The sequence below is a fragment of the Corapipo altera genome, unplaced genomic scaffold (assembly GCF_003945725.1).
Source record: "Corapipo altera isolate COAL_440 unplaced genomic scaffold, ASM394572v1 55, whole genome shotgun sequence".
In the NCBI taxonomy this organism is placed as follows: Eukaryota; Metazoa; Chordata; class Aves; order Passeriformes; family Pipridae; genus Corapipo; species Corapipo altera.
Genome location: NW_020884882.1, coordinates 13,556,974 through 13,576,854, shown reverse-complemented (window position 1 = coordinate 13,576,854; position 19,881 = coordinate 13,556,974). Strand labels below are relative to the sequence as shown.

At 43.1% G+C, this 19,881-nt stretch overlaps 1 protein-coding gene across 31 annotated transcripts in view; it reads left to right on the top strand.

Annotated features, from left to right (window-relative positions):
- The window catches only part of FOXP1 (forkhead box P1), a 386,121-nt gene that overhangs the window by 360,185 nt on the left and 6,055 nt on the right, over window positions 1–19,881 (top strand). For 25 of the 31 annotated variants that reach the window (XM_027640629.1, XM_027640606.1, XM_027640636.1 and 22 more), the window contains 7 exons: window positions 3,149–3,350; window positions 3,459–3,538; window positions 4,184–4,285; window positions 8,901–9,022; window positions 11,091–11,160; window positions 13,068–13,106; window positions 14,776–14,942. In XM_027640629.1, the coding sequence (XP_027496430.1) occupies window positions 3,149–3,350; window positions 3,459–3,538; window positions 4,184–4,285; window positions 8,901–9,022; window positions 11,091–11,160; window positions 13,068–13,106; window positions 14,776–14,942 (782 nt within the window). Of the gene's footprint in view, window positions 1–3,148; window positions 3,351–3,458; window positions 3,539–4,183; window positions 4,286–8,900; window positions 9,023–11,090; window positions 11,161–13,067; window positions 13,107–14,775; window positions 14,943–19,881 lie in introns of those variants that run through there. The other 6 variants (XM_027640634.1, XM_027640633.1, XM_027640632.1 and 3 more) reach the window with 4 other exon arrangements.

Genomic DNA, 19,881 nt, shown 5'->3' with positions numbered 1-19,881 from the left:
CCATTCAGATTAATAATTCAAGATGGCAACAAAACCAACACCATTCATAATTTGTTATTCTGCTCTAATTCACAACTGATTTTTCAGCCTTGGCACTATCGATGCAACAAAGAAAGCAGCAGTGAAGGCTGCGGAGGGAGCGCAGCCCTCTCCTCCCTTACCCTGGCTCGGGTTTGGGGAACCCAGCTGGAAGAGGAGCATGTCATCAAATAAAACACGGAAAAAGGAAAAACTTTGCTAGCAATGGACAAGGTCGTGTTTCATTAACTTGTTGGTTCAGGCTCACAAATGGTCGTCGGAGGTGAAACGCGGCAGACTCGCTGCGTTCCAGCTTTTTGTTCTCTCTTTCCTCACAGACTGCAGTCATGTTTAATTTGGAAACTGGGCTCCTTTGGCAAATTAGCAATTAGAACAATTTTGTGGGAATATGTATATGTGTCATTAGGTTTCCTGCAAATTAATAGCGAGAGCAGAGGTCAGGCAGAAATTTTCCACTTGACTGCAGCTCCTCTGTTGAGATTTGGCACTTTGTTTTGGAACGGCCACAGCTGCTCAAAGCCACAGTCTTCCTTTAGGAACTGTCTTTTAATTAGTTTACCTCATAGCCATTATTACAAATATTACTGCCTCCCCTCCTTGAAATAAAATTACTGTTTCTACAAAATATTCCGGTGACATCTTGCACCACTGCACATTGATGGTGGGGTCACTTGGATGCAGCGTTTAATCATTAGATCACCTCCATAAGCATCTCCTAATTAGAGTCCTTACAATACAATTTTATCTGGTAATTAGCTGAGATTGGCTGCTTCCTCTGTAGCTTATTAGTGGCAGCCCAGCAGTGGGTGTGAATCACAGTGTCATTTGTCAAGCCTGTTAAAGCCCCCCCCCCTTTGCTCGTCCTCTTCTGTGTTTATTCCTCATCGCTACCTACGCTGAAAAGCCTAAAGAAATTTAACTTGATTCAGATTCTTTAAGCAGGGAACACTGACCTTTGTGGATCCTTTCTCACAGTTCCCTAGTAGAAACAGATTAAATGTTAAGTTTTTACATGCTGAAAAAGGAAGGGGACTCTTTTGAAATGGAGTAGTTGGAGCCGTAATGATGAAGCAGGAGCAGTGATCTTTCCAACAGGAGGGCCCGGCTGCTGAGCCTGCGCTGAGAAGGGCACTTAAAATTGATGCAGATTTCCTCGCAGTTATTGGACTGTTAAAATGTCCATTTAGAAACTGAGATAAAATACAGTAGATTTAATTTCATGGTGAGACCTGTCAGTTGCACTATTATTATCATCACTGGTCCTTTTATCATATGTAATAGATGGATAGATGGATAACAGGGAGACATTACTATCTATATGTCCCTAATCAGTGTCCTTAAATCATGCCAGTCAACGAGCGGTCTGGGCGGCATGTGGTGGCAGTGCCTGGCACCATGAGGTTTTAAACAGGTGAGCTCAGTTCCAGGCTGCAGGTAGTGGTTCAGACCAGAATAGGACTCTGGGAAATCGATACCTGTATTTCACCACCATCATCCCTTTCTGGGTTCACACTCTGTGGCCTTGCCACAAGGTGTTAAATATTTCCCACTGGAAGGCGAGTTCTTTGTAAGCACCTGCACAGAAAGGTGAATGTTTGCAGGTCTGCTGCTCACCACCTCCCTGTGGCACCAGCCTGTGCTGGGTGTTTGTGTCCAGGGCTTCCCCTCAGCTCACTCCTTCTCACCATTGGGAAGGAAAAGCAATCACAATTTATATTCCCTTGGTTGCACCCTTTCTGTGGGCGATGGGCTTTTTGCATTGGTATCCTCTCTGTAATGCTACAGCTCTTTATTTTCCACTACCTTTGTTTTGGATAAATCCTATTATTTTTATAAAGAAACGTTATTTGTGGCTATTAACTTGTATGAGGGCTGCTAATAGGAGTTTTCTTATCTGGGTACTTTCATACGAGGAAAATTAATACAGTGCCTTATGGATAAACATGAGATATTTGGGGGCATAACTGCATCGTGTGCCTTACCTTCATCTCTGAAGGTTTAATGTCCAGCAAAAGAGGAATTTTAATCATGAACAAAAGTTGTAAAATTCTGACCCTGTTAAATTCAGTAGGAATTTTGCTACCAACTTCAATGAGGTCAGGATTTCACCAATATTATTTGCAAAACTGCCTAAGGGAAGGAAATGTGAAAGTAGTCAAAGAGCCTTTTTCTCAGTCTTCTTCTCTGATGTTGTAGTTAAGGGATTGGATTGTTTGTTTAAAATACTTCAGCAGGAGTGACCTATTGAGACTGAGCGTCATCTTTCAAAGGACGTTGTAGGGCAAAAAAAAAGAGTCGGGGAGGAATGTGGATGCTGGTTATATAAATAGGGTTGTGTATCGAAAACACTTGGGTTGGAGCTGGGTTTGATACCCAATCCTGGGGGCAGGTGTGTTTTACAGCCTGCTGGGGCACAGTGCCACATGAGTGGGGCTGGGCTTCGTGCAGGTAATGCTGATGCCTTCCGTCCTAGGAGGAAAAGAAAGAGTGGTGCCACTTGTGCTGGGCTGAACGCTCACAGTATTTCATGCACTGTGATTAATTAAATTATTCCAGTGTTAACCTACTCTGGGCTTTGCTTTTAAAATGGATGAACAGAGAGGAGGAAAAAAAAAAAAGAAAAGCCCAAATGCTGAGGAGAGATATTGCATTTCTCCCTAGCACGTCCCTAGGAAAGTCTTGCCTTTTATTTTAAGCCTTATGCCTTCAATGAAATATCCAAGAAGACTGATTAGAAGCCATGCATAATGATGGAATGGAAATCAGAGAGGTGTGGGGTTTAGACTGTGAAACAATGAAACTTGAAGTAAAATATTAAAACGATTATATACTGTGTGAGATCTTGCTTTAAGGTTTAGATAAAAATTCATGATTTGTACTTCTGGCAGCAGGCTACATTGTTCTGGTTTTTAAACCTATTTGGAAATGTATATATTTATTTCCCTTTGGTGTCTCCTAAAGGAGATGTTAAAGCAGCACTTTGTGCCGAGCGCTCGGGCTGTGGGGTCTGCTCCGAACTGAGGGACACTCCACGTGAAGAATTTTCTCCACAACCCTAAATTATCCGGAAACGCTGTTTGTAACAAAACCCTCATCCTTCCCTCCGCAGCTGAATCTGGTATCGAGCGTCACGCTTTCCAAGACCGCGTCCGAGGCGTCTCCGCAGAGCTTACCTCATACTCCCACCACCCCGACTGCGCCCATCACTCCCGTCACGCAGGGACCGTCGGTCATCACTACCACGAGCATGCACAACGTCGGACCCATCCGGAGGCGGTACTCGGATAAATACAACGTCCCCATTTCTTCAGGTAAGGGGGTTCCGGTGGCACAGCACCCCCGTGGTGGGGGCGCTTGCTGTTGCCCGTGGCCCGGTGGCACCAGGCTGTGATGATAACAGAACAACTCCTCTTATTTAGCAGATATTGCCCAGAACCAAGAATTTTATAAGAACGCAGAAGTTAGACCACCATTCACATATGCATCTTTAATTAGACAGGTAAGCTGAGCCAAACACACGCGTTCAGATTAGGAAAAAAAATGCCTCCCTATATGTGCACACTCTGGATTAAATAGATTTTCAAACCTTTGGTATGTAAGCATGCTCAAATGCTCAAACCTTTACTATAAGGGTTTTTAGAACTGCAATATATAACATAATTGCTTTTGATTAAGTATTACAATACGATGTGATTATTAGGAAATTCATTTCACACAACAGTGAAAATGAGCCTGTTTAAAGATGGCAAGTCAATTATCACAAGCTACAGTAATCTCTGATCCCTAGAATTAATCTGAGCTCTAAATAATTACTGAGCTTTAATCAGCTAGTGAAATGTTTTGCATTTCTCTTTGATTCTGCTTTATGAATGACTAATAAATTAATATTTCTGTAAGGAAACAGAAATAAAAACTCAAAACAATTAGATAATTCCATTTTGAATTTTGCCATTGAACTGTTAAATACAGCCATTAATCTTAGTTCATATTGTGAAAACCCTCCTTTGGATTTTTTTGCTCCAGATCTCTTCTTTTTCATTCTTTCTTCCTTTTCTTCCCTTTTTGTGTGGGGCGAAGTAAAACTGTGAGTGTATTTTGTACTGGCGTGCTCGTAACTGATCTTGCAATCGCTTTGCTTCACAAGGCCATCCTGGAATCTCCCGAAAAACAGCTAACACTAAACGAAATCTACAACTGGTTCACGCGAATGTTCGCTTACTTCCGACGCAACGCGGCGACGTGGAAGGTAAGCCCGAGCCCGCCTCTGCCTCTTGCCTTTGCTGTCTGCCATGTACAGAACAGGCACTGCTGATGACATAACAAATTGTACCGACATGTGGACATGAAAATTTAGATCGGCAGTTTTGACACTCGCTGGGTGCCTTATCTGCAGGAACAATTTGATATTTGGCAGAAAAATTCTTCTGCCTTTGAAAACCACTAATTGAATCCCCATTATTGGCTTTTATGTTCTGTGATTATGCCACGAGTTCCTCTGTGTGGTTGCTACGAGCAGGGAAACTCAAGCCCTTCAGCTGGAACGTATTAGAAAAGGGAAAAAAAAAAAAAAAGAGGTAAAAAAAAAGTTCTTGTGTCAGTAGAAGATATACTGTTTGTCTTTTTAGTTATGCAGGGTGTAATCACAACAACCACTTCTTTTCCCTAGGATCTATAGATCAGTGGATTTCTTTCCTCAATCAGTTGACTCATAACTACATATACGGCTCTGTTACAACCTTCGTCTCTGTTTTTTTTTAATCATACAGCAGAAGCTTATTGAATGTAATATGCAAGAAGCAAACTCCACAATAAGAAATGTCTTTAACAGAAACAAACTTGGGTTTTGGCACTTCAATTTCTTTCCATCACTACCACAGATATTGTTAGGTAAAAAGTTTGGGGAGTTAATTTTATATTTTGGAGGGACCACTTTTTCCCTTACATATAGCACTTTAATATCCACATTGGCTTCTGAATCCAGTGCAATTACTAATGAATGAATCAAATAACAGGATCTTGCATCACTGTAAAACTTGCACCCTGGTGCTTGGAGCCCCTCTTAATCTAGACAGCTCTCTTCCTCTCAGACAACTTCAAATGACCAGGTAGGATGAATAGGTCCCATACATGCTGTCCCATCAGCTCTTTCTGTTTTCCCTGTCTCAGCCTGCATTTAGGATTAATTCCTTCAGAGGATGGAGCTAAAAATGGTCCTTGGAAGTTAACTTGATTTTTAGTGGCATGGTTTGCTTTTAATTCAGATCCCAGCTCAATTTTGTACATATTCAGACTTGGTCTACAAGCTGTTAAGTTCAGGAAAAGTTTCTGTGATTGCTGCTTTGATTCTTCCCTGCAGTTGGAACACATGAGCAGTGTTTCACTTTGCAGCTTCCTTACTATCCAGAAAGGAAATTAACTTTCCCTGATTTAAGATCCTTTTAGACCTGCCTGTCTTTTGCTGCTGGAGTGGTTCCAGTAGGACTTTCAGCGGCTGCAGGTGTGGGTGCTAAAGTAAAAATCCTATTTAGTTCCAGCAGCAAAGGGAAGTGGAGGGAGGAGTGGAAGAAGGCAGCAGGCAGCCCTGGCTGTATCTCCTGTGAGGCTAGTTTTGGGAATTAGCTTTTTGCATCCCATAAAATCTAGTCCCAGAAGCCACATGCAGATGGAGAAGAGGAGCAAAGAGGCTGAGCTACAGATCCTCGGGCTTGCAGAAGGGCAGGGTGTGTCCTGGGGAGATCCCTCCTTGGACACCTTGACTTTCTGCAGGTGTCCAGGTCCTGTTTCCTGTAACAGGGAAAAGGAAAGCTTCACCCCAGATCCAGCAGCACCAGTAAAATTGGCAACTGCTTGGACTAATGCAGGTTTTTGTGCTGGAGACTGCTCAGATTTCTGCCAGCCTTCGGGAACAGCAGGGATGAAAATGCAGCCCTGGATTGGCATGATGGGAAGCCCACGGGGCGCAGAACGAGCACAAGGGGCTAATTGCAGAATCAGAATAATTTGAATATATATGTGCTGATTTGCGCTCACCTTCAGCTAATGCTTAGGGGGCGTTTGGGTCAGTGTTCCCCAAGTTTAGGGTCAGGGTTTGGTGAGGGAAAGCTTCCCTGAGCCCTATTTCAAAAACACAGAAGAGTGCAGGAATAAAGACCTTTAAAAAATGAACCTCTTTCCCAAAATGCAGTACGGCAGAGCCTGAGCAGTTATTAAAATAACAAACCCTTTCATTTACTACATTCAAGCATGTTCAGGGTAATTTTTCTGCAAAAGTGGCTTGCATACAAATATTTTTAACAAGGTAAATATATAATCTTACAATAATAGCTCCTAATTTTTCTGTTAAGCTGATTGCTGGGGGAGCACTGTGAACTGGTTCTGACAGGTCAGAGGCAATGTCTGTTTGCTTTTATTTTTGGGAGTAATTTGCTGGCACTGATTCACAGCCATGAGGCACAGGCTGCAGGTGTGGCTCCAACACGTAGGGGTATTGTTCAAATAAAACTGTTAGATAGCAAGTATCCAGAGGCAGGGGAAACACAACAGTTTCTTTCTGGCATGAATTCCTTAAATAAGGGATCACATGGAAAATAGGAAGTGAGGGCAACACTTCGTGGATGTCTTGTAAACACTCGACTTGTCTGTTTCAACATATCAAGAGCCCAGTCCTGCAGCCTTAACCATCAATTGCACATGGACTTCTTCAAGAGAACAAGAACAGACTGTAAAGTATTTCTCCAACATTAAATTCATTTAAAGGAGAACACAAATATTTCTGCTCAACGCTGTATTTAGAGACTATTTACAAACTCCGAGGACTCCCTTCGCTGAGCTTTGCCGTGTGTGTTTGATCAACTGCTGTATGAACCACAAGATCAGTTTTCACTGGGGGAAATAGTGTTATTATTCTTACATTTTGCTCCAGACTTGACAGTGTTCCCATTTTCACAGGAAACTGCCTGAGTTACCCAGATGTGGGCTAGCAGCCCTGTGTCGGGTTGCACTAGTGCGGCACCCACCAGCAGTTGCTGAGCTGGCTGATTTTAGCTCGTAAGGTGTGGGGCGTTTACATGTTTTTCCTCCACCTCAAAATCAGAGATTTTGCCAAAAATGTCAACAGTAGTGAAATCTGGAAGAGGTGGGAGGGAAAAAAAATATCATTAAAAAATAAGAACAGAAGAAAGTAAGAGCAGAAGGAAGCAGCCCTGATGGACAGGTTGATTTTCTGCTAGATTTTCTGCCTTGCTGAGAGGAAAAGCATATTCAAGGTTTATTTTTCCACTAGTTCAGAAGCAGATCAGTGTGGAAAAACCGAAGTGCCTGGATTGGGCACCTACAGCCAGAGGAGATGCACTCAAGCATCTGCTGAGCAAAGGCAGTTCAAAACCCAAATCTTCCACCTGTATTGGGGTGGGAGTGTGAGGACTGCACTTGCCATGGCAGGGAATTGGAGAAGGAGCAGAAGACTCCTTGCCTTCCCCTCCCAGCACACACACCACCGCCTCCTAATTTCCATGACAAATGCTCCGTGCATACCCTTTGTTTGCACAGTCATTTAGACATTCACAATTAGAGCTACCTTTCACCATCCAGTCCCCATGTTCATGAAAAAAAGGATGATGATGATGTCGGAAGGAAAAAAATTGTCGTCTCCTGGTTTCCTAGACCCAGGCCATGTGTTTGGCTGGCTTTATGCCTGCTAACGAGTCAACCAGATTGACTGAATCAATGGTGCCAGTGAGGATGGAGTTTGTTCGCCTGCAGATTTTCCGCAAATGGCTTCTTCTGCTTTCCTGGTTTCCCAGGCAGTGTTGGGGACAAGCTCCATGTACAAATTCCATGAACAATGGCTTCGTAGAGTCATAGAGTCATTTAGGTGGAAAAAAATCTTTTAAGATCATCAAGTCCAACCATTGCAGTAGGGTATTTGCTCAGAAAACTCCTGAAGCAGGGAAGGAGCATGGCACTCAATTTGAGGAGTAACATCAGAGGGAGCAGGGATGGAAAAGCCAGCAGCCTGCAGTGACACACTGAGGTGCCTCATTGTGTCCAGCCTCAGCACGTTGAAGGGGTTGGCTGGGCTCATCCTTCCTGATGCAGGACGGACATCCAGGCATCGGATGCCATGAGCGTGGGTCCCTCTGCATGATGAACTGTGGGGATATTATCACTTTGTTTCGGAGAGCCCTCCTCATGTTTTCACTTGGCAGAGGCTCAGATCAGTCACTACAGTAGTCTGCCAGAAATAGGAGCCAACTTCCATATAAGAGCAAGCCGTGGAGGCAGGAGTCGGTGCCGGCCGGCCGGTGGGGTGCTGCCGAGGCCCTGGTCTGTGCCGTGGGTGTGGAGGGAGGTTCAGCACCTGATTCACATTAGCCCAGCTGTGGGAAACCGCAGCAACACCCGCTCCAGTGCCTCGCTGCTAAATCCAGCCGTCTGTACTTACATGAAATCCTTTCTGTTCTTTCTAACTGCTTTCTTTTCCAGGAGGGGAGAAAATTCTCTTTGCAGAGTGTATATATTTGTTTTGAAAACGTCTAAGCAATGTTCCTCTTGTGTTGTGTATGAAATGTGCTGTATTCTACAATGTGCATGCTTAAAATAATGGCTGTTCTCAGTCACACTTGGGATAATTGATAAGAATAACTTGAATTTTTAATCTTGGGTTTAAGCTTTCGTATTTATTTTGTCTTTGCAAAATAAGATGTAAAGAGACGGGGAAAGCGAGCGGGTGCGGGGAGGGGAAAGGGGCTTAACATTGCAAAATGAGAACTGTCAAGCTGACTGTGCTGCTGTTCTTGGACAATGATGAGCATTTTCTCATAGAAGGTTTTTGAATGTTTTCTCTTTTATACTTGCTGCAGAATGCAGTGCGTCATAATCTTAGTCTTCACAAGTGTTTTGTGCGAGTAGAAAACGTTAAAGGGGCAGTATGGACAGTGGATGAACTAGAGTTCCAAAAACGAAGGCCACAAAAGATCAGTGGGTATGTCCACCATGTTTGAACTTCTTAGCCTAGCTCGGATCATGCTTACAGTTTAACGTAGAGGCTTTTGGCTGCTAGCTGGTGTTAGACCAACCACAGGTGGTTTCGCATTGTCTCAGTTAAGGGAAACCAAGACAAACATCTCATCACTACTGTTTGTATGCCCACCAGTACCCTGACCCTGCTTGCTTGGTGTTTGTTGCATCACATGCTAGTAGCTTTTAGGTGGCAATGCATATTAACCCTCACAAACCATTTGCTTATGCTTATTGCATTTTATTTTCTTTTTCCTTTTCCCTGTATTTGATGTCTGTTCTGTCCCCGATCCCGTGTCCCTTTGTTTCCACTTCATCTCCTTTGCTGCTGCTCTTGTCCCAGGGTGCCATTCGCACCAACCTCTCACTGCATAAGTGCTTTATCAGAGTAGAGGATGAGTTTGGGTCCTTTTGGACTGTTGATGATGAAGAGTTTAAACGTGGCCGTCATATTCAACGAGGCCGTCCTCGAAAATACTGCCCTGATGAAAACTTTGGCGAGCTTGTTGCACAGTAAGAGCTTTTACTTGCTTTAATTTTTTTTTTCTGCTGTTGCTTTGCTTTGCATGATTTACCCATCTCATGTAGACTTGCATTTCACGAAATAGTGACATCACCTTTGCTGCTAAAGAAACTAAATTTTTGGTCGTTATGTGTATTTTGTGTGTCCTACTCTGATAATCCAAATGCCTGTAGTAATAACTCTACTGTGACATGTTTGTTAAAGCATTTATTTATAGAGCAATGTAGACTAAGATAATTATCCGCGCTAGCGCAGATATGCTGCTGTAGACGTGTCAGGAAGACAGATATATGCCAGGAAAGGCTTCAGATAAGTTTTAATTCTGATATTTTCCTTTGCTTTCAATTGTATGCTTTGTTTTGCAACTCTTAATCAGAAAGAGTAAGGTACTTACAAGACAGAAATGCTGAATTCACTTTAAAGAGTTTGAAAATGCAGTGAGACCGGCTGTAAAGATGATAATGAACAGGCCATCCTGTGCCTACAACAACCCTGCACCAATATTCCTGGGGCTCCCAAAGTGAATTTCTTTGACCTTTGCTTGAAGGCCATTTCTCCAGGACAACTGATCCTTGCTGGTTCCTCTGCAAGGGTCTCAGTTAAGACTCTGCTCACCATGATTTATTCCCACATGAAAAAAATAAAAATATGCCCAGTGAGCGATAAAACTTATGGGAGATTTTTTGCATTGGCACTTTTAACCCAGTTTCTATTTTGTGTTTCTTTTAATTTTATTTTTCCCCTCTGGTGGAACCAGTGATATTTAGATGCCTCCTGAAGGGAGAGTGGATATGCTCAGCATTCATATTCCTCAAATCTGGCCCCTTACGTAAAGTCAACTAAAATAGGGGTCCAGTGTGGCGCATCAGAATATTTTTTATTCAGAGAGCCTTTAGGGCAGTGTGGTGGTTTGCGTGGGCCTCCTGCCCTTGCCGCCTCCGTGCCCACAGACTGTTTGGGGCGATGGTGTGGGCAGCCCCTCGCCGTGGCCACTGCCCGTTTGCCTGGCAAGAAATAACACGGCTCAGATCCTCTCTCACCACGGCCCCCGCTGTGCTGGGAGAGACTGTGCTGCCAGCGACTTGGAGAGTAATTTGGATGAAGCACTATTTAAAATGTCCCGTGATGCTTTTGATCGTTGCCTCCTCACGGTGGACCTTTACGTGGTAACTGCCTCCCAGACATGATGAAAATGGGAGGATTTCTCCTGAATGCAGCTAAAATGAGCAGAGATGCCAAGATGTGCTACTAACGCAGGCTAGTAGAACACATGGCGAGGTAACGTTGAGAGATAATGATGTTCCTTATTTAGTAAAGGCAAACATGATAACCATAGCTGAAAACTCAGATAATTTCTTTAAATTAAAAAAAAAAAGAGAAACGAAAGAGAACTCATGGAAAACCAGTCTCAGCTCTAGTTTTCTGGTGTGGGAGGAAGCATTACATGCTTGAAACAGTCGCACAGAAGTTGGTTGCATTTAACTCTCCTTTTTATGTTTCTCTTATGCAGTAACCCTTCTCTTATTAAAAACATACAGACCAGCCACACCTACTGCACACCTCTCAATGCTGCTTTACAGGTAAGATTAATGACTGTAGCAAATATGCAACAGAGGCGTGTGTCTTCCCCACTCATTTCAAAATATATTAGCCTTGCTCTAATTAGATATTAAATTTTAATTCCGTTAAACTTTTTTCTTAAGTGCATAAAGCATCATAGTCCCTGGAGGCAAACACATATCAGGCTGCTTCAGCATTAGCTAGATGCTTAGCATTTTGAATATTGTGGCAAAAAAATTAAAAGTTCACTTATTAATATTTATCAGCAGTATCATAATTTCCATCCTCTTATTTCAGAATTTCACTTGAGGCAAAAATACCACAAGTGTAATTACTCTAGCACAGCTATTAATGTGCTGAATGATAGGATACTGCGGCACGTGACCTTCTATTGTTCATGGCTTTAAAGAGAAAGCAGATCATTTTTCCCCCTTTTCTTTTAAGGGCTATTTTTGCATATCTTCCTATTGTTGGTAAAAAATAAACGGTGCAATTCCTATAGAAAAAAAAAAGATAATTTTTATTGGTTTAAGCTGTAATTGTAAGACAAAAATTCTGTTTTTTCACAATGCAGAAATATACAAAGTGTCAGTGCACAGTTAATAACTTGAAACCTAAAAATGTGCATTTCTCCAGCCCTTTTTCAAGTGCTCTTTTTACCCTCTCAACAAATTCCTGAGTCTAGCTCAAAAACTCCAAGTCAAGTCACTATTTGCTGTATAAACCTCAGAGATACAAATGCATTACCGTACCCTGGATTTGCAGTGGGGTCTGTGGGTCTGTGTGTGGGTTCAAACCTGTTTTATATGGTGTGAACTAATCCAGGAGGCAACACCCTGGTTGGTTGTTGGGAGTTGCTTCTCGAGAAGTTCACTGATGGCCATGGGTATTTGCTTGGGCAATCATGTTTTATGGAAGGTTTAGAAGACTTCTTTTTTTGCAACCAAGAAAGATTATTTGGAGAGAAATGATGTTCTGCCTTTCTTCTCAATATTTGAGTTTATGCATTAACTCCTGGAAAGCCAAGGAAAGCATGTTTAAACGAAGCAACTGTAAATACCATTCATTAGTAACTTATTTTCCCTTGAGTCTTGTGAAGTGTGATTTTTAAAGACTGCTTTGTCTCCTGAACAGTATTAAGATTACAAGCACATTTTACATTCATGAGGCTGAAAGGCAAAAATGAAATGATCCTGCATTTCTTCACATTGTTAACTATGTGACTAATTTCAATTAATATGCTTATCATATGGAACTGTTCGTGTTTTATTTCTGAAACACGTGTCATTGTCGTCATCTCCATCCATTCTTGTCTTTTGTGATAACCTCCAAACTGTTTCCATTCCCCTCTTTTCCTGGAAGAGCCACGTCCTCTTGCTCCCCCATAGCATCGTATGTGCTGAGAGAGGAACCTGGGCCCAATTTGCTACCGCTGTGGTCCCTCTAATAAATGGGGGTGAACAGTAATAATTTCACTGAGGCAGGTTCTCTTTTAGGGTGAAAATACAGCATCAGGTTCCTCACTTCTCTCCTCGTCATTGGATTTTGGAGGCAAAATCCCAGTGGGTGCTCTGGTGCTGCTGGGGGGCTGGAGGAAGCCGTGAGGGTGGTGACTGCCATGTGGGTGGTTTGGACCTTGGGCAATGAATTCCTCTGGGACACAAGGACTCTTTACCTGCCAGTGCCTACATTCAGTCTAATTAATAATTAATAAGCAGTGTTCCCCCAGATTTTGTGGGCATCTAGGAAGACCTGCTCCTTGAACATCCCTTTGAGCACCACAGCCGCCTCTCCGCTGGCCAGGGAATGTACAGGGGACTGTGTGCTGCTAGGCTGTGGTTTCTTTTCCTGTGGGGTGGCAGAGCTGCCTCTCTCCTTCACCCAGACCCCTCTGACATCTCCTCTGTCTGTTTTCCCTCACGGCCAGGGAGAAGAAGCAGCTCTCTCCCCCCTCTGTCTGTGGAAGGTACGGGGACTTCTGCTCTCACCAGTGCTCTCTCTTCCCAGCGGGTCAACAGGGGCTCCCAAAACATCCCCCTCCCCTATTACTATCTTCATAGCAGATACTCCTTGTGTCCCACCTCTCCCCCAGTAAATTGCTTTACTGCAATTACAAGTTATCACTGTGGGTGAAGAACTTGAGTCATTATTTTGCCAAGTGCAGGAAATGTGAACCGTTTTTCGCATCCCCTAATCACAATGAGTTTGCCGGTTGTTGAATCAAGAAGATAAAAATAATCCTCCCCGTCAGAATAGCTTTTGTAATCACGTGTGACACATAGGCTACACATAGAGAGGTCAACATAAGGAAGAATAAAAGGGGTTGTGCTCCTGAAGATGTTGTAGTGAGGGCTGGTCCTGCCCTCCCTTCCCATCCTGTCTCCCTCCACCCTGTCTCTGGCTGTGCTTGCCTGGGAAGAACTGCTGGCTCGGCAACAAGCGAGGAGTTTTGTCCCACGAATTAGGAGCAGGCTGAGAGCATTTGGTTTGCATGGATTCCCCTCCCACAGGCAGGGTTTGCATCATGCAGACCCAGGCTGATGGATTTTTTTGCTCGGCCACTGCAGCCAGCTGACCTCCCCCAGGAGAAGGTCAAACACTGCCGAGCCAGCGCCTGTGGTTCTCTGTCGCGGACACAGCTCAGAGAGCCATGGATGATGTCAGCTGGATCTGGCTAGGATGGGTGAAATGGTTAAATGTCCTTCCAGTCCCTGAGCACTACAGCCTCAGACAGCCTTGCCTCCCATCCCCATGCCTCTCATTCCAGTACCTCCCATCCCCACCAAACACTGGGCTCCTCCGGGGCTTGGGGTTTCTACGCTCCCACCGCTGCTGCGCCGGACACAGGACTGTGCCATCAACATGAGCTAATGCTGACACACAGTAAATATTAGCAGGCAGAATGGTGGGAATCAGAAGCAAAATATTTAACAGTTCATTCTCTTCCTACAAAGATTTCCATTTAGAAAGTTAACTCCAGTGTGCCTCTGCACAGTGTTTCTTTATAACAAGGAAAGATGGAAATAAAATGGTAAGATCTGTAATAGCTGAGGTAAGAGCTGAGTTGCTGAGATTTAAAAAATTCCACATGGACTGATTCAGCTCTCAGGTATATCAGTGAACTCAGACTGATCCAGTTAGTGCTAACTGCAGCCTCACACGTGTGTCCCAAGGAAAACCAAACTTGGTGATGCTGCGCTCCTGCTTGGTGCCTGCTCACTCCAGTGGGAAGGAGTTATCAGCTGAGCCAGTTCTAATTTTTTCCCAATTTCATTAAAAACAAAACCCAAACCTAAGCCACAAAAAATACGCCAAAGCCCCAAACATAATTTTGCAAAGAGAAAATAGGGAAAGGACGTTTTTTTTTTCCAGGGGGTGTAATTGCAAATAGGGAATGGAAAGCTCCGTCCTCTCACAAACCAATACAGCTATGAATGCTTAAACCCAGATGAAATGATGTTAAATTTCCCTTGATGGAATCAGGGTAATACGTATCAGAAAGCACAATATTTAAAAAACCCCCGTAATTGCAAATAATGTAAATGTGCAGAACATTTTGGAAGAAGTGAGCATGTTGTGCAATGTATAAAGACGTTAATCATGTGTCTTCATGGATTTGTTTGTGTCCTTGGCAGGCTTCAATGGCTGAGAACAGTATACCTCTATACACTACTGCTTCCATGGGAAATCCCACTCTGGGCAATTTAGCCAGTGCGATGAGGGAAGAGCTCAATGGTGCAATGGAGCATACGAACAGTAACGGGAGTGACAGCAGTCCAGGACGTTCCCCTATGCAAGCGATGTGAGTACGGCACAGGCGCACGCCTGCTCTAGGTGTTGTCTTACCATCTGCTCAAGTGTGACTCTGGAGACCTTCCTGGTTCTTTCTCGAGGTTCATGGATGTAGCAGCAAGACCAGACCTCTCCATCTGAGGACATGATTGGGGTGGTTAGAACATAAAAGAGCCATTTACTGGTTTCCACATAAAACTGATCAGCTCAACCCAGCCTAACAAGCACACGGGGCTGTAAATTGTTCACTTGTTTACAATTCTCTTCTTTAAACCTTGCAAAACCTCACAGGCAACTATGTTTCTTGGAGAAAAAAAATGTGCTTTCTCTCCCCTTCGGTCCACACGATGAGCACGGCCAGTGGGGCAGAGCTGGGAAATGGGCTTGTTTGGCAGGTCCAAAAAAAACCACTGAACGCACAACGGTCTTGCTAAGCATTAACGTGAAGGTCCGTGTGATTTATAGATTGCTCTTAAAATATCAAAAGGAGAATTAATAGGGGCATTATAGCAACAGACGGCAGTGTAATGAGTGCGCCTATAACCACATGAAGTGACGGGGGCTCGCTGTCCCTGCTCAGTGCGAGCAGCACCCGGGCAGCGAGCTGGCGCAGGAAAGGGTAAGGCAGGAAGGGTGTGATGCCCCGATGGGCGTGTGCAGTATTTATGGGGTGATGGAGTGAGTTTGCAAAGCTGTAAACTCCCCCCTCCCCTCAGCTTACACACCGGGTAATTGGCGGCTGGTGAGGAAGCCAGAGTTTATAAGTCCTGTCGTTCTCCCAAAACTCGGCGGAGCAGTTGGATACCTGTGAGTGACCGTGCTCAGGAGCTGCACTGCCTGTCTTCCCCCTGCTCCTTAAAACAGGCTGTAAAATTACTGGCTGCCTTGCCATGGCTCACATTACACATTAAAAAGGGAACTAATTTGTAGTCTTTTACTTCAAAGTAATTTGAATAAGGGATTTACAAAAGTAAGTCTAAATCAAAAAGTAGAAAAAACATTAACCTAATACCACGGTAGTAATTAGTTGTGAAACTAATTAGCATTTAATGGCAAAAAAGTTTCCCACCTGCATAATGTGTTGTCAGAGGGGAGGGGGCACGAAGGAATCTGAGGCTCTGGATACTTTGATATTGCAGCATTTTAAATCAGTGCACAAAGTGCTTTGAAAAAAAAATCTTTAAAGATGGCAACATTCATTTTTAATTAATAATTAATTTAAACATTGTCTTTTACCATTTACTTCAAAACATTCAAATAATGTGTTTAGCTTTTCCAGTGATTGTTTGTGCAGTATTAATTATCTCTCCCAGAGTAACGTTGCATGACACACTTTCCGTCTCTCACAGACGGATTCATCTCGAGGCAGTTTTAGTCACAATTCGTTATCCTCTGCCCGTGACCACGCAGGGCCGGCGTGAAGGAGGAGTGGAGGGACATGGCTTCTCTCCAGAAACAAGACTTCTCCCAAGGGTTTCTCCTGGCCTAACAGACAGGGATGAATGTTTATGATGTTGCGTTAATCCAAGTAATTATTTTTTTGCAAGTTCAAGGCTAGTGCAGTTCATGCACTTCTCATTTCACCTAAGGTTTCCTTGTCTTTGAAGAGACTGTGAGGAGGGAAAAATAACCGAGTTGAAACAGGCTAGGACATCTTCCAGAACTGTGCATAGCTGTGGCCTTTGTTGCACTTAATAATCATCTCTTAGCACATTGATACCAAGGTGAGGGGCACAGAACAAATACTGGAGAGAGAGGAGGTCAGGGGGAGTGATGCCTCATTTTCATTATACACCAGAAAATCCAATTTTCTGTTGTAATATGGAAATGATTGTTTCCTGAGTGTTTTCATTTTCTCAGAATTGATAATATATGTGTTCTCTGCTGAACATTTCTTTTTGCTTAAGTAAAATGTGGCTGGGTGATGTTCCAATACCAGCCTCGGAGCTTCCCCATTATAACGGTGTTTCTAAGTAGTTTGAAGGGATCTAAAGCCAGAGCACCATTCAACTGTCACGGGGTTTACCCTGTTCACTAAACAAAATCACAAGTCAACAGCAAATTTCCATACACTATGAAACCTTTAATTTTTCATGCTCCTGCTTTGTTAACGACATTTTCATTTTTTTTCTCAGAACAGATTTCCTTGTCATAATGCAAATTATTTTTTAAACAATTTCAGTATATTAGAAGGAGTCAAGCTTTAAACTTTATTGTAAGGTTTAAAGGACCTTGTTAACATGACAGCTAAGAAGTCTAACACTTTAGCTGAAGTCTTATTACCACTCATTCGTTTCCTTTTTATGACACATTGAACCACAGCTAGGGTGGGTTTTTTTCCCTTCTCTCTCCCTCCTTTTGAAACACTAGAAAGTAGTCGCATAATTACAGCTTGGGGACATAACACTTTCATCCTGATATGCTCCAAAGGTAGCCACAAAGCAAACTACTCCATGCTGTGTGCACCACCAGAACTCAGTGGCTTTAAACAACAGTCAGCTTTATTAAAAACTCCTCTGTTCCCAGAGTGGACAAACAAAAGAATTACTCAGATGTGAAAAGAAGGGGAATCTGTGTTCAGCAAGGTTATTTATTGTTAACCCCTTCTGGAGTCTTGGGCATCTACTTAAAAGGAATGTGCTGAATTTCTGCTGCTATAAAAACAGAAACGGGAAACCCTTTCTTTTCTTTTCCTTATTCCCCCCACCGCTTTCTTTTTTTCTTTTTTACTAACCCAGCATTTGCCTTTTCTGTAATTCATCAGGCTGAATTCTTTAGTCTCTAAAGGAAGTTTTCCTTCCCCAGTTTGGGGGTTTGGTGAGGTGGTACATAGAGATTTAGACTTACTTGAGAGGATACAAAAGTCTCCCTTTGCCTTTGAGATTATTTAAGCTTATTTATTTCTGTTGCTCAGAAATGTTTGAGCAAAATCACAGATTTGTGAAGGTTTCTTCCTCACATGCCATTTTGTGGTTACAGCTGACAGAGTACACAAGGAGCTGAATTTTTTGGTGTTGTTTTCCTTGCAGCTCTCTCCCTGGGGGGGTGCATTACCCAGATAGCCTTGTCATTTGGGGGATGGAGGTTTGGCCAAGCTCGCTGTCTGATGTTTGTGCAACACGTGAAGTGCAGGAGGAGGATGGTGTGGCTCTGCTCCCTGTGGCTTTGTCTCGCCTGGGGTCGAGCAGCCCTTTTCATAACTTGGTGCTTGCTTCTCACACCTCAAGTTTTGTTTTTTGACTTCTGGGAATCACACCAAACCTCAAAGAGAACCTCAGTTAAAACCACCTGCTTTCACCTGCTTTCATAACAAAACCAGAAGAGAGGCAGAGTTTGCTTTGGAAAGATTTGGGGACTTTAAAATGAGCTTTCACAGATTTTGAATGGTTGTGAATGCAATGAGCACCTGTCTTAACAGCTGGCACCTGAGGTGGTGGGGATGTGTTGGGGCACTGGGCAGCCTTTGGAGGAACTTCAGTCCATGTGCCAAGGCCACCTCCCCTGCACGTGATATGTGCTCTCCTCTGCCCTTTGAAAATTTCCCATCTGTGTTTTCAAAAATAGTACTTTAAAAAAATAAATCAGCCCAGCAACAGCATCAAAACCAGAAAGCAAAAAAGCAAGACTTTGACATTAAAACAGCAATAAAAAAGATCACTGCCATAGAGGCCGTGAAGCACAGGCTTTATCAGGCTCTCTGTGCAGCCACTCTTTCCCTGTTTTTCTTCTGTTTTTCATTTCATGTTTTCTCCCAAGTGAGGGGCCCCACAGCCTATTCATAATGTAAGTTTTTCAAGTTGCAGATAGTCAGCATGGTTTAATGTTTGCTGGGACCACGAGATGCAGGGAGGGATAGCACATGAACACCTCTGACATGACAGTCTGCTTGCAAGATATATGCTTATGCCACTTCTTAACCTCTGATACTTTCATTGTCTCCTCCCAGTCTTTTTTTTACCTCTCCTTTTTCACTAGTTAGGTCTAAACTGTATGAGCAATGCTCTCTGTGTAATTTTTGCAAAAACTCTGTGACATGCAGAGGAACCTCTTTGCTCCCAGATATGTGTTGATAGGACACATACTAGTGAATTTGAAGGGAAAAGACTTATGTACATGGACACTGCATCACATCTCCCCACTGTTCCTTTGTTGGATGAGTCAGAAGGTGCAGTTAATACTTAAGTATTGATCCAGCACTTTACAACTCAAGAAGCTGAAACATGCAGGGACTTGAAAGGCATTCGCAGCTCACGTTAAAAATGTCTGTAGTCAGCAAGTTAGATGCTTCCTAAACTGATCCAGGCTCAAACCAAAATAAATAAATAGGGTGCAAGGGTACAACTGGCTCACTCAGAGTAGACAGAATTACCTTTGGTTTGTCCATGGATGCTGAGTACATTTTCTCTGTGCAGTGATTTATCCTCGCTGTCTGTGCATGCAGCAGAGTACAAACAGTGTTGTCCTTCTTATCCACACAAAACATAAAATACAGTGCAGCTATTTTAAATCATTCATTTTAAAACAAAACTGTTCAAGCGTAGAAAAAGTTCTTACATGGAAGGTTTGTGTGCTTCAGGTTGTGTTTCCATGTTGCCTATGTGAAAGGGTTAAATCAGCCTGCACAGCATAAAAACGAGTCTTGGAGCTGGATATCAACTCAATGAGAGACAGAGTGGGACTTGAACTCATTAACACTTTATTTTAAGGGATTGCCTACAACATCAATTATTTAGGAAGCAAACAGGGTCTCCATCGCTGTGTCACATTATTAATACTTGGTAATGTCAATAAAATCCTGCTTTCCTATAAAGTCCCACCAACAAGACACTATTGACTCACATGGCTATTTTACATTTCAAAAGCTGCCTAACAAAAAAAAAAAAAAAGGAAGAGAGAGTTAAAAAAAAGGTAATTTGTATTTGTATAGGATTTGTTGTAAATATGATTTA